This window comes from Bombina bombina, chromosome 1, assembly GCF_027579735.1.
Source record: "Bombina bombina isolate aBomBom1 chromosome 1, aBomBom1.pri, whole genome shotgun sequence".
Classification (NCBI taxonomy): Eukaryota; Metazoa; Chordata; class Amphibia; order Anura; family Bombinatoridae; genus Bombina; species Bombina bombina.
The window spans coordinates 156,446,784-156,460,184 of NC_069499.1; the positions used below are offsets into that span (position 1 = coordinate 156,446,784).

The window sequence follows — 13,401 nt, forward strand, 5'->3', positions numbered from 1 at the left end:
AACTTCAAAGGTGTTCCCTCTACCTCTTCCCCTGCTACAAAACAAGAGGGGAATTTTGCTCAATCCAAGTCAGTCTGGAGACCTAACCAGACTTGGAACAAAGGTAAACAGGCCAAGAAGCCCACTGCTGCCACCAAGACAGCATGAAGGGGTAGCCCCCGATCCGGGACCGGATCTAGTAGGGGGCAGACTTTCTCTCTTTGCTCAGGCTTGGGCAAGAGACGTTCAGGACTCCTGGGCATTAGAAATAGTAACCCAGGGGTATCTTCTGGATTTCAAAGATTCTCCTCCAAGGGGGAGATTCCATCTTTCTCAATTGTCTGCAGACCAGACAAAAAGAGAGGCATTCTTACGCTGTGTAGAAGACCTATTTACCATGGGAGTGATCCGCCCAGTTCCCGAAAGCAGAACAGGGGCAGGGGTTTTACTCCAATCTGTTTGTGGTTCCCAAAAAAGAGGGAACCTTCAGACCAATTTTAGATCTCAAGATCCTAAACAAATTCCTCAGATTCCCATCTTTCAAGATGGAGACCATTCGGACTATTTTATCAATGATCCAGGAGGGTCAATATATGACCACCGTGCGTATCTACACATCCCTATCCACAAAGATCATCACCAGTTCCTCAGGTTCGCCTTTCTGGACAAGCATTACCAGTTTGTGGCTCTTCCCTTCGGGTTGGCCACAGCTCCCAGAATTTTCACAAAGGTGCTAGGGTCCCTTCTGGCGGTTCTAAGACCGCGGGGCATAGCAGTGGCGCCTTATCTGGACGATATCTTAATTCAGGCGTCAACTTACCAACTAGCCAAGTCTCACACGGATATCGTGTTGGCTTTTCTAAGATCTCACGAGTGGAAGGTGAACGTAAAAAAGAGTTCAATTATCCCTCTCACAAGAGTTCCATTCCTGGGAACTCTGATAGATTCGTGGACATTAAATTTTTTTCTGACGGAGGTCAGGAAATCGAAGATTTTAACCACCTGCCGAGCTCTTCATTCCATTCCTCGGCCGTCAGTGGCTCAGTGTATGGAGGTAATCGGACTGATGGTAGCGGCATAGTGCCGGTTGCTCGCTTGCATCTCAGACCACTGCAACTATGCATGCTCAAACAGTGGAATGGGGATTATGCAGATTTATCTCCTCAGATAAATCTGGATCAAGAGACCAGAGACTCTCTTCTTTGGTGGTTGTCCCAGGGAATGTGTTTCCGCAGGCCAGCATGGGTCATAGTGACGACGGACGCCAGCCTGTTGGGCTGGGGTGCAGTCTGGAATTCCCTGAAAGCACAGGGTTTGTGGACTCAGGAGGAGGCTCTCCTCCCGATAAATATCCTAGAATTGAGAGCGATATTCAACGCGCTTCAGGCGTGGCCTCAGCTGTCTTCGGCCAGATACATAAGATTCCAGTCGGACAATATCACGCCTGTAGCATATATCTATCATCAGGGGGGAACAAAGAGTTCTCTAGCGATGATAGAGGTTACCAAAATAATTTGATGGGCAGAGACTCACTCTTGCCATCTATCAGCAATCTATATCCCAGGAGTGGAGAATTGGGAAGCAATTTTTCTAAGTCGTCAGACTTTTCATCCGGGGGAGTGGGAACTCCATCCGGAGGTGTTTGCACAATTGATTCAGCAATGGGGCACACCAGAATTGGATCTGATGGCATCTCGTCAGAACGCCAAACTTCCTTGTTACGGGTCCAGGTCAAGGGATCCTCAGGCAGTACTGATAGATGCTCTAGCAGTACCCTGGTCGTTCAACCTGGCTTATGTGTTTCCACCATTTCCTCTCCTTCCTCGTTTGATTGCCAGAATCAAACAGGAGAGAGCTTCTGTGATTTTGATAGCACCTGCGTGGCCACGCAGGACTTGGTATGCAGACCTGGTGGACATGTCATCTCTTCCCCCATGGACTCTGCCACTGAGACAGGACCTTCTTATTCAAGGTCCATTCCAGCATCCAAATCTACTTTCTCTGCGGCTGACTGCTTGGAGATTGAACGCTTGATTTTATCCAAGCGGGGTTTCTCTGAGTCAGTCATAGATACCTTGATTCAGGCTCGAAAGCCTGTCACTAGAAAAATTTATCATAAGATATGGCGTAAATATCTTTATTGGTGCGAATCCAAAGGCTACTCATGGAGTAAGATCAAGATTCCTAGAATTTTGTCCTTTCTCCAAGAAGGATTGGAGAAGGGGCTATCAGCTAGTTCCTTAAAGGGACAGATATCTGCTTTATCAATTCTACTTCACAAGCGTCTGGCAGATGTTCCAGACGTTCAGTCGTTCTGTCAGGCTTTAGTTAGAATCAAGCCTGTGTTTAAACCTGTTGCTCCGCCATGGAGTTTGATTTTAGTTCTTAAAGTTCTTCAAGGGGTTCCGTATGAACCTATGCATTCCAAAGATATTAAGCTTCTATCTTGGAAAGTTCTGTTTTTAGATGCTATCTCTTCGGCTCGAAGAGTTTCTGAACTATCTGCATTGCAATGCGACTTGCCTTATCTTGTTTTCCATGCTGATAAGGTGGTTTTGCATACCAAACCTGGATTCCTTCCTAAGGGTGTTACTAATAGGAATATCAATCAGGAAATTGTTGTTCCTTCTCTGTTTCCTAATCCTTCCTCTAAGAAGGAGCGTCTGTTGCACAACTTGGACGTGGTTTGTGCTTTGCAGTTTTACTTGCAAGCAACCAAAGATTTCCGTCAAACATCTTCTTTGTTTGTTGTTTATTCGGGAAAACGTAGAGGTCAAAAAGCTACAGCTACCTCTCTTTCTTTTTGGCTGAAAAGCATCATCCGTTTGGCATACGAGACTGCTGGACAGCAGCCTCCTGAAAGGATTAAAGCTCATTCTACTAGAGTGGTGGCTTCCACATGGGCTTTTAAAAATGATGCTTCTGTTGAACAGATTTGTAAGGCTGCGACTTGGTCTTCGCTTCATACCTTTTCCAAATTTTACAAATTTGATACTTTTGCTTCTTCGGATGCTATTTTTGGGAGAAAAGTTCTTCAAACAGTGGTGCCTTCTGTCTAACCATCTGTCTTGTCCCTCCCGTTCATCCGTGTCCTGTAGCTTTGGTATTTTATCCCACAAGTAAAGGATGAATCCGTGGACTCGTCGTACCTTATAGAAGAAAAGTAAATTTATGCTTACCTGATAAATTAATTTCTTCTATGGTACGACGAGTCCACGGCCCGCCCTGTCATTTTAAGACAGATTATATTTTTTTGATTTAAACTTCAGTCACCTCTGCACCTTTTAGTTTCTCCTTTTTCTTCCTGTACCTTCGGTCGAATGACTGGGGGGTGGAGCTAAGGGAGGAGCTATATAGACAGCTCTGCTGTGGTGCTCTTTGCCACTTCCTGTTAGCAGGAGGATAATATCCCACAAGTAAAGGATGAATCCGTGGACTCGTCGTACCATAGAAGAAATTAATTTATCAGGTAAGCATAAATATACTTTTTGTTCGGTCATTCTATTCATATAGTAATAAAAACATATTGATATTCACATGCATATATCTTTATACTTTTAGTATTTAAAGCTAAAAATGTCTATGTAAATTTGCACATATCTAATATTTATTTATAAATTGTAAACCTATAGCTTTATTTGTATTATTACTCTTTTTTTAAAAGGTAGTCACGCATGCTCCCAGTATAAAGATATATGCGTGTATATAACTTTTTTTTTTTTTTACTTATTTTGCAAAATAAATTTAAATCTAATAAGATAAGATTCCTAGCTGTGGCATCTTGGGGTCTTAATTTGTTGTGGCTGTGTTCTTATGTTCAGTAGTAGCGATACACTACATGCCTCAAGCCATTCTACTAGAAAACGGAAATGTTCTGTTCTCTCTTCCAAGCAGATGGCAAGTTTTTGAGGCTAGTTTTGATGCAAATCATAAAAAAAATCGATTGAATTTGAATAGGATTTTAAACAATACGATAGACGAAGGCGTGAAAGAATGCAACCACATGCTTTTCATGCAATGTTTTATGCAGTCAGCAATAGGTGACGTGAATCATGTTTTTGCTTGAAAATGTTCATGTTTTGCTTGATTTTGAATTACGCCGCCTGATTTTGAGGCAAGTTTTGATGCGTATAGGCACCTTAGACCTAAGAACATACAGCTTTGATCCAAACATAGTGAGCAATAAGTCTGATCCATGGAATATAAACACACTATTGAGAGAGACAGAGGTATAGTGCATGCGCTCGGCCTCGGAGGGTAAGAAAAAAAAAATAGACATTACACAACAAAAGGCGTACTTAAAATACAATTCAATAAATCTGTGTTTTTCAGTATTATTTGGAATTTTAACAAATAAGTGTTTCAACTAAACATTATTGTCCTCTACTAAATAAAACAATTGTAATATATGGGGAAAAAAAGTCTTATTGTTCCTGACTTAGGTTACAATAATTTGTAGCTTCATATCCAAACGAGATATTGATACAATGCCTTCAAAATGCAAACCAATCAAGTATGTGATCTATCTACTCTGCTTACAGATTTTGTTTTAGTTTTAAATTGTTGCCATATTTGCTCTTCTGTGTTGAGGTGATGGGATTGTATATGGGTCAAGTTAAAGGGACACTGAACCCAAATTTTTTCTTTCGTGATTCAGATAGAGCATGACATTTTAAGCCACTTTCTAATTTACTCCTATTATCAAATTTTCTTTATTCTCTAGGTATCTTTATTTGAAATGCAAGAATGTAAGTTTAGATACCGGCCCATTTTTGGTGAACAACCTAGGTTGTCCTTGCTGATTGGTGGATAAATTCATCCACCAATCAAAAACTGCTGTCCAGAGTCCTGAACCAAGAAAAAAAGCTTAGATGCCTTCTTTTTCAAATAAAGATAGCAAGAGAACGAAGAAACATTGATAATAGGAGTAAATTAGACATTTTCTTAAAATTGCATGCTCTACCTGAATCACGAAAGAAAAAAATTGGGTTCAGTATCCCTTTAAAGGTACATGCGAGCCTAACATATTTCTTTTACGATTCAGATCAATGTAGAATTTTAAGAAATTCTCCAATTTACTTGTGGTATCAAATTTACTTTATTGCTTTAGGGTCTTTTGTTGAAAAGCAGATAGAAAGGCTCAGGAGTATGCACACTTCTGTAGGGCTTCAAAGTACTTTGAAGCCCTACAGTTTCTAATTGCAATGCATTACTGGGAGCTAGCTGTACAGGTCTGGTGAACCAATGTTCAGGAACTTTTAGGTACACCACAACAAATAATGGGATTTTAAAATACAAGTTATCACTAACAGATTACCTCCACTTTTTGATCACCTAACACATTTTTGATCACATTTATATTTGATTTTTTTCTCATTTTTATATTATAACCAAGTTTGTATTTTTGTATTTTTATATTTTATTTTTTTTAAACTGTGTATTTTTGTATTTTTGCTTTTTGTCAATTTGGATTATTGGAGATCACATTTTTTTAATAATTTTTAATAATTTTTTAAGGTTTTTTAACACAAAACAAACAAAGAATAATTTCTTCACTAAAGACTATTTATTTTGGACACATCAACGCATCCACTACTTTGGAAACATATACCAGACTTATAATTTGGACTATCCTACATATTGGGATTTTCTAACTGGACTGTTTGTACACATTCTCATCTGGGACACTTACCTTAAGAAACAGTACTCAACAACTCTTTTCAAATGTTGTGGTTTTAATTATTTGATAATATAATTCCATTTCATCTTTTAATTTATATGTATTTGCATATGACATTTTTATTTATTCATGGATCCATGGATCTTTTTTGTGACTATTAGCATTGTGTAAAATAAAATTGTAATATCGCACACTCCCACCTCTGCCTCATAGGCGCTCACTTCTTTTATCCAATTTTAGTATAAATGTTCTTTAGCATTGAGTGTACAATAATAATGAAGACATAAATATATCTAATATACTTCAATTACTGGTCACTTTGCTCAGTCTCTGGGCACTAATATACCATATGCATTTATGTTTTCAGTGTTCATGTTAGAAGAACAGATAAAGTTGGAACAGAAGCTGCTCTTCATCAAATTGAAGAATACATGATTCAAGTTGAAGAACATTTTCAGCTTCTTGCACGAAGGATGCAGGTGGACAAAAAACGTGTTTACTTGGCTACAGATGACCCTGGATTGCTGCATGAAGCAAAGTCCAAGTAGGTTATACAGTTTTTGGTATACATTTGTTATACAGGAACATGAAAAAATCCTGAGACTTAGTGAGCTTTGGCTTTAGAAGTTCCACTTTCACAAGTTATAGTCTATTTCTCCCCATATAAAATCATTTACTTGCTTCCAAAAATAAATATGCTGTCTAGCAAGGGCGTAACTAGACCTCTTTCAGCTTTTAATGTCATCGGCACCTTTTCTGTCTCTTTGCAATCATGAGGAACTGTGATGCCATCCACATAGGATCAAGAGGAATGTAAGTCATCCTTCCCCCTTGGGTAGGTCATACCAAAAGATATGCACTTAAAGAGTTTTCCTTTACTTATATGGTGAAACGTTTTTCTGTACAACCCTGTGGCAGCCAACTTGGAAACACTGTGACCATATTTGTAAAAATGCATTACCTATTGTACACTATGAAACCTGATTGGGGGGCACATTAAGTGGTCCAATCTGCCCCCTCATTAGTGATACACAGACGGGGCCCCCTAGAGGTTCATACCCTATCTCAGTTGAGGCCTCTGAGACCCCTGCCGTTACACCCCTATTGTCTAGTATTCTGTCAGGCTCCTGAGCTTCAGACATATCAATCCCTGTGGTCATGATGATATATTTATCTTCCGACATTAAATTAAAGGGACAGTCTACACCAGAATTGTTATTGTTTAAAAATATTTATAATCCATTTATTACCCATTGCCTAGTTTTTCATAACCAATACAGTTATATTAATACACTTTTTACCTCTGTTATTACCTTATACCTTAGCTTCTGCAAACTGCCCCCTTATTTCAGTTCTTTTGACAGACTTGCATTTTAGCCAATCATTGCTGACTCCTAGGTAATTTCACAGACGTGAGCACAATGTTATCTATATGGCACACAAGAACTAACACCCTCTAGTTGTGAACTTGAAGACCGGCGACCACGGAGTGTGGAGGATCCTCTTCGTACGATTTCCGCCGTACACTGAATATTGAATTCAAGTTACACGTTTAAATATGTCGTCACTTGCATTCCTATTGGCTGATTTGATTCTTCAAATTCAAATCAGCCAATAGGATGAGAGCTACTAAAATCCTATTGGCTGTTCAAATCAACTGCCTACATTAAAACAGGAACCGTTGCTCCTTTAGTGTAAATGTGCTAGAGAGACCAAAAGTGAGAGTATGAGAGTACAAGCAAGTGTTAAAATTTAAAAACAAATTTTATTTTTGAGAGAGCGTCCCCTATATATATATATATATATATATATATATATATATATATATATATATATATATATATATATATATACCTGAAGAAGAGGCCATCCTGACCAAAAAAAAACAACAGCAAAACTTTAATAAAAAAATTGACAATTTTTGGTTTATCGTGCACTACTTTCATTTGCAGGTAATTTAATTTATTATGATTCTCTGAAACCCAGCACTTAATGAGAGAGAGACATAAGCTTCTCTGTAATACAAAATTATACAATAAGGAAGTTTGTAGGTGGATAATTTGATAATAATAACAAGTTTCAATAACTTCTAGCTATGGAAACATCTCCCTTAATTGTGTATTCGTATATTTTTTAATTATTAACATCAATATGCAGAAAGGATATTAGGATCTTATAACTGCTTTCTTAATGATCCATGTAAGATTGTTTTGTGCAACAAACTATTTCATGTTAATGTGATGAACGTACAGCAATGGGAAGTGAAATAGATGTTAAATCATTGATGTTACAAAGCAGCTCAGAGTAAAATCATTATGTTTGATGCAGGAAGGGGACTATATTGTATAAACCCTTTTTACGGAAGTCGGAAATGTAATTGTAAATCGTTTGTATGAAATAATATGGGTAATAGATTCCAGACTGAAGTTCAGTGTTTCGACTATTAACATTTTTACAGTTGTGAGATTATTTGCTTCATGCTTTACCAGAAATATCCAATTTATTTTTGTGGCCTTTCCACGGTCAGTTTATGTGGGAAGAGATGGATAGCAAAGAATTGCATTTAAATTTCCAAGATCATATTGCATCTTTAAAGAATATATTCAAACGCACACCAGCACACTTAAAAATGGAATAAAAGCTTGCGATTATATGCAAACCGATTTTGCGAAATGGTTCAATAGGACAATAAACACCTTTTAGATCTTTATATAAAATGTTTAGTTATGCATTATAAAACAAGATTGCAATGTATTTTCGTTATTTATTGTGCTCCCTTTTCATGTAAATTGCGGATTTTCTAATTATCAGAGCTGGAATGGCGCAATGCAGACTTCTCAACCCTGCAATCATTCTCAAAGTTAGATATACCAGTTGTAAATATTACTTAAAGACTAGTGAGCCTTATAAGCTCTTGTCCTGCTGGATATGTGGGCAGAAAAGAATAATTAATATCAAAGCCATTAAAAAACAATCAGCTAGATTACGAGTTGTCCGTTCAAGTTTTAACGCTGAAAAGATGGTAATTTCAGTGTTAAAACCGCACTGCAACCATTACAAATCTTGTCGGTATAGCTGTACCGCAAGCCCTTTAGCCTGTACCACAGTGTCAGTCCCGCACATGTAAAAAATACGTTTATTCATGGGACTTCCATAGCGCTGCCATTACGAGTTTTGCAGTGAGGCTAAAAAGCTTGCGTTCCAGCCTATACCAACAAGATCTGTTTCACAATCTGAAAGCAGTAGTTTTACGCTACAAATCTGTAACCTAAAACTCATAACTAAACTGCTACAAAGTACACTAAACACCCATAAACTACCTATTAACCCCTAAACCGAGGCCCTCCCGCATTGCAAATACTATATTAAATTATTAACCCCTTATCTGCCGCTCCCAACATCGCCGCCACTAAAAATAATTATTAACCCCTATTCCGCCGCTCCCTGACATCGTCACCACTATAATAGTTATTAACCCCTAAACCGCAAACCCCCCACAACAAAATATACTAAATTAAACTATTAACCCCTAACCGCAAGCCCCCCACATAGCAATAAATTACATGAAACTAGTAACTCCTAAACCTAATGCCCCCATAACTTTATTTTAAAATTACAATTAAAATAAAATGGATCTAAGGGATCTTGGAGGGGGTGAAGGGTTGGTCTTTGGGGGGGGGAAGCTACACTACAGAATATACAGTTTGTAAACTGGGTACTGGCAGACAGCTGCCAGTACCCAATATGGCTGCCAATAAGTTAGAGGGGGAGGGTTAGAGAGCTGTTTGGGGGGGGGATCAGGGAGTTTGGGGGCTAAGTGGGGATCCTACACAGCAGCATATTCAAATTTGCAAAAAAAAAATTAAGATGGCTTTTATCTTAGTACTGGCAGACTTTCTGCCAGTACTTAAGATGGCAGGGACAATTGTGGGGTGGGGGGGTGAGAGCTGTTTGAGAGGGATCAGGGGGTGTGATATGTCTGGTGGGAGGCTGATCTCTACACTAAAGCTAAAATTAACCCTTCAAGCTCCCTACAAGCTACCTAATTATCCCCTTCATTGCTATCTATAATACACTTGTGATGCTCAGCAGCATTTAGCGGCCTTCTAATTACCAAAAAGCAACGCCAAGGCGATATATGTCTGCTATTTCTGACGAAAAGGGGATCCCAGAGAAGCATTTACAACCATTTATGCCATCATTGCACAAGCTGTTTGTAAATAATTTCAGTGAGAAACCTAAAGTTTGTGAAAAAGTGAACAATTTTTTTATTTGATCGCATTTGGCGGTGAAATGGTGGCATGAAATATACCAAAATGTGCCTAGATCAATAATTTCGATTGTCTACTACACTAAAGCTAAAATTAACCCTACAAGCTCCCTAATTAACCCTTCACTGCTGGGCATAATACACGTGTGGTGCACAGTGGCATTTAGCGGCCTTCTAATTACCAAAAAGCAACGCCAAAGGGATATATGTCTGCTATTTCTGAACAAAGAGGATCCCAGAGAACCATTTACAACCATTTTTGCCATAATTGCATAAGTTGTTTGTAAATAATTTCAGTGAGAAACCTAAAGTTTGTGAAAATATTTGTGAAAAAGTGAACAATTTTTTTTTTATTTGATCATATTTGCTGTTGAAATGGTGGCATGAAATATAACAAAATGGGCCTAGATCAATACTTTGGGATGTCTTCTAAAAAAAATTTTTACATGCCAAGGGATATTCAGGGATTCCTGACAGATATCAGTGTTCCAATGTAACTAGCGCTAATTTTGAAAAAAAAGTGGTTTGGAAATAGCAAAGTGCTACTTGTATTTATTGCCCTATAACTTGCAAAAAAAGCAAAGAACATGTAAACATTGGGTATTTCTAAACACAGGACAAAATTTAGAAACTATTTACTATGGGTGTTTTTTGGTGGTTGTAGATGTGTAACAGATTTTGGGGGTCAAAGTTAGAAAAAGTTTTTTTTTTTTTCCATTTTTACCTCATATTTTATAAAAAAAAAATTATAGTAAATTATAAGATATGATGAAAATAATGGTATCTTTAGAAAGTCCATTTAATGCTGAGAAAAAACGGTATATAATATGTGTGGGTACAGTAAATGAGTAAGAGGAAAATTACAGCTTAACACAAACACCTCAAAAATGTAAAAATAACCTTAGTCCCAAACGGACAGAAAATGGAAAATTCATGTGGGCATTAAGGGGTTAAATTAAATTAAAACTTACCTGTCGGGGGCGGAGCCAGCAGCCTAGAAGAATGGTCGCATGTTTTTGGAGCTCTGGCTCTAATGGCTATAAAATAGCATTAGGACAGTAATTAAATACCTATTTCATCTCAAGAAGCTATGGTCTAATTGCCTGACAACAGACTAGATGGAGAGCCGATGTCCCTTGCTAATGCAATAATTTAACAGTGGAGCCAGTAATCTGAATACAGCCTTTGCGTGTTACTCAGACATGTTTTTTCAGTTGTTGAACGACCCTATCCTATTGGATACGTTATTGCTCAGTCTGCTCTTCGAATGGCGCACCTCATTAGATATGTGGGGATGATGTAATCTCCTGATTGTCCAAAAATTGAGATCTTTCCTATTTTTTTTTTTATTTTTTTTTTGATTGGGCGTTAACCTACGGGTTGCCTTGTATTTTATTTTCATCTGATAGGATGTCCTGTCTGTTTTCCTTCTTCCCCTCTGAGGGAGGATTTATGCGGCTTGGCGGTTAGGACCCGGATTGCAGGCTGGTCCTGTTTGGGTTCAGTTCTGTCTGGTAGCTGTTCAGACACGTGGCGCTGCTCTGCCTGGCTGGTCCGGTAGAGGCGCCGAGTGCTCATGTTATCCCCTGTGTTCAACTAAGCATTCTAGTGGACCGGTGGGTCCGTGAAGCAGGAAGGATTGTCTCAGTCCTTATAGCCTTCAAGTTGGATGACTGGGTCAGTGAAGTTCTGCTGCGTCTCTCTCTCTTGTGTCTGGGGTTGTCTGACCTTAGTGCTCCTTCCCATGTAGGGAGGGTTGGTGGGCTTGTGTCCTCTTGCCACCGAGTTGGGCGGTTTGGCCTTTTTCTTTTTGAGGCCCTGGGAATTGTCCTTCTGGACTTAGTTCTCAGCATCTAGTAGTTTATGGGTAGTTCAGCTGCCTGGCAGCGGATGGGTTGCAGAATGTGACCAGCTGCAACTATTGCACATTGACTGTGTACTGTCTAGCTGTTTTTATGAGACCTTTTGGTCTTCCTCTGTTGTCTCCATGTGAGTTAGGTCTCCTTTTAGGGACCTGGGTTCCCCTCCGGGATATGGTCGTTCCCTGTTAGGTACACTGGGCCTGGTCTCCTTGAGTGGAGACCAGCCTTTGCTCGAGTGATTTTGGCCTCGGGGTATCCCCTTGCTTGTTGTCCTGCGGCTGTTTGAGAGTCTATGGGCTCTAGTATCGTACGACTTTTAACTCATTAGCTCCCTTGGAATATTGGGCTTTGGCAAGGGGTGGTCTCTTCCTTGGGTCGGGACTTGCGAGTTATCTCGTTATCCGGGTTGATCTGGATATTGCATTGATATCTCCCTGTGGTTTTTTATATCAGACGGGGTGTTAAGTTCTCGGATATTCATTGTTTAAACAATTGGGGGCTCGGATCTGTTTTCTCCCTGGTTCTTCCGGTTGCTGAGGCTTCGCTCAGTGTTTTCCTTTGTGGAGTTGTTGCCAGACGTTTTGGCTCTAGGGCTGGTTTGGGGATCCCCAGTTCCCGGGAACTTGGGCTATGTCCTTTTTACTTGGACTAATTGACTTAGTCACGGTTGGCCAGGTTGTCTGAGTGCTGATGCTCATTGGGCTTGACTTACGCCTTTATGGTTGGTTTCCCTTGGACAGCTTGCTGTGGTTACCTTATGGGGTCACTGCTCTGCAGGCAAATGGGTTTGCAGTGTCTCTGCTGCAGCTATAGCACATTTGGATGTGTGTTAGCAGGCTAATTCCTTAGGGGGATTCCTTCCAAGTTCATCTGAGTTGGAGATTGATCTCTCCTTTAGCCCGTGGCTTTGTGTGTTGTGGGCAGGTGCTCTGCCTTTTTGGCACCATCCCTTTTCTTATGGTGGGGGGCTTATTCTCCTTCTTATGGAGGTGTGGTCCCTTTTCTTAGGGACTCTCTTGGATTCAGGAGGTTGGAACTGAGAGTTAACCTTTCAGAGAGGGTTGTTTTCCTCTGGGTTGTTAAGTTCCATCTGGAGTCTTGCTGGCTCTGTGTCGAGACTATGGTGGGCCTTTTGTTAGATTCCTTTGGGTCTACGGCCTTGTCATCTGTTTCTAAGGAATCTGGTTGGCACCCGTGCTCTGTTGGGATGGCTGTGGCTATTCTTCCGCTCATTTTTGAGCTGGTGTTGGGGTTCTTCTGTTTCCCTGTTTTCAAGACCTACAGATGTTTGGGCTGGCCCGGTTGGGAGTGGGTTCTGAGATGCATTGTCATCTTCAGGATCTAGGTTGGCATTGTAACTATTTACTAACTAGTCTACCTAGTTAAAATAAATACAAACTTACCTGTGAAATAAAAAATAAAAATAAAACCTTAGCTAGCTACAATATATTATAGCTAGCTTAGGTTTTATTTCACAGGTACTATTTAGTTAATAATTGTAAGTTTAATTTAGCTATATTTTAATTATGTTAAAGTTAGCGGGTGTTAGGGTTACGGTTAGGTTTAGGGTTACGTTAGGGTTAGGTTTAGGGGTTAATATAGTTTAATTT

At 39.5% G+C, this 13,401-nt stretch overlaps 1 protein-coding gene across 1 annotated transcript in view; it reads left to right on the forward strand.

Moving 5' to 3' along the window:
- The window catches only part of FUT8 (fucosyltransferase 8), a 678,563-nt gene that overhangs the window by 592,171 nt on the left and 72,991 nt on the right, over positions 1-13,401 (forward strand). Inside the window, exon 9 of the mRNA XM_053697682.1 lies at positions 6,027-6,203. Within this exon, the coding sequence (XP_053553657.1) occupies positions 6,027-6,203 (177 nt within the window). The remainder of the gene's footprint in view (positions 1-6,026; positions 6,204-13,401) is intronic.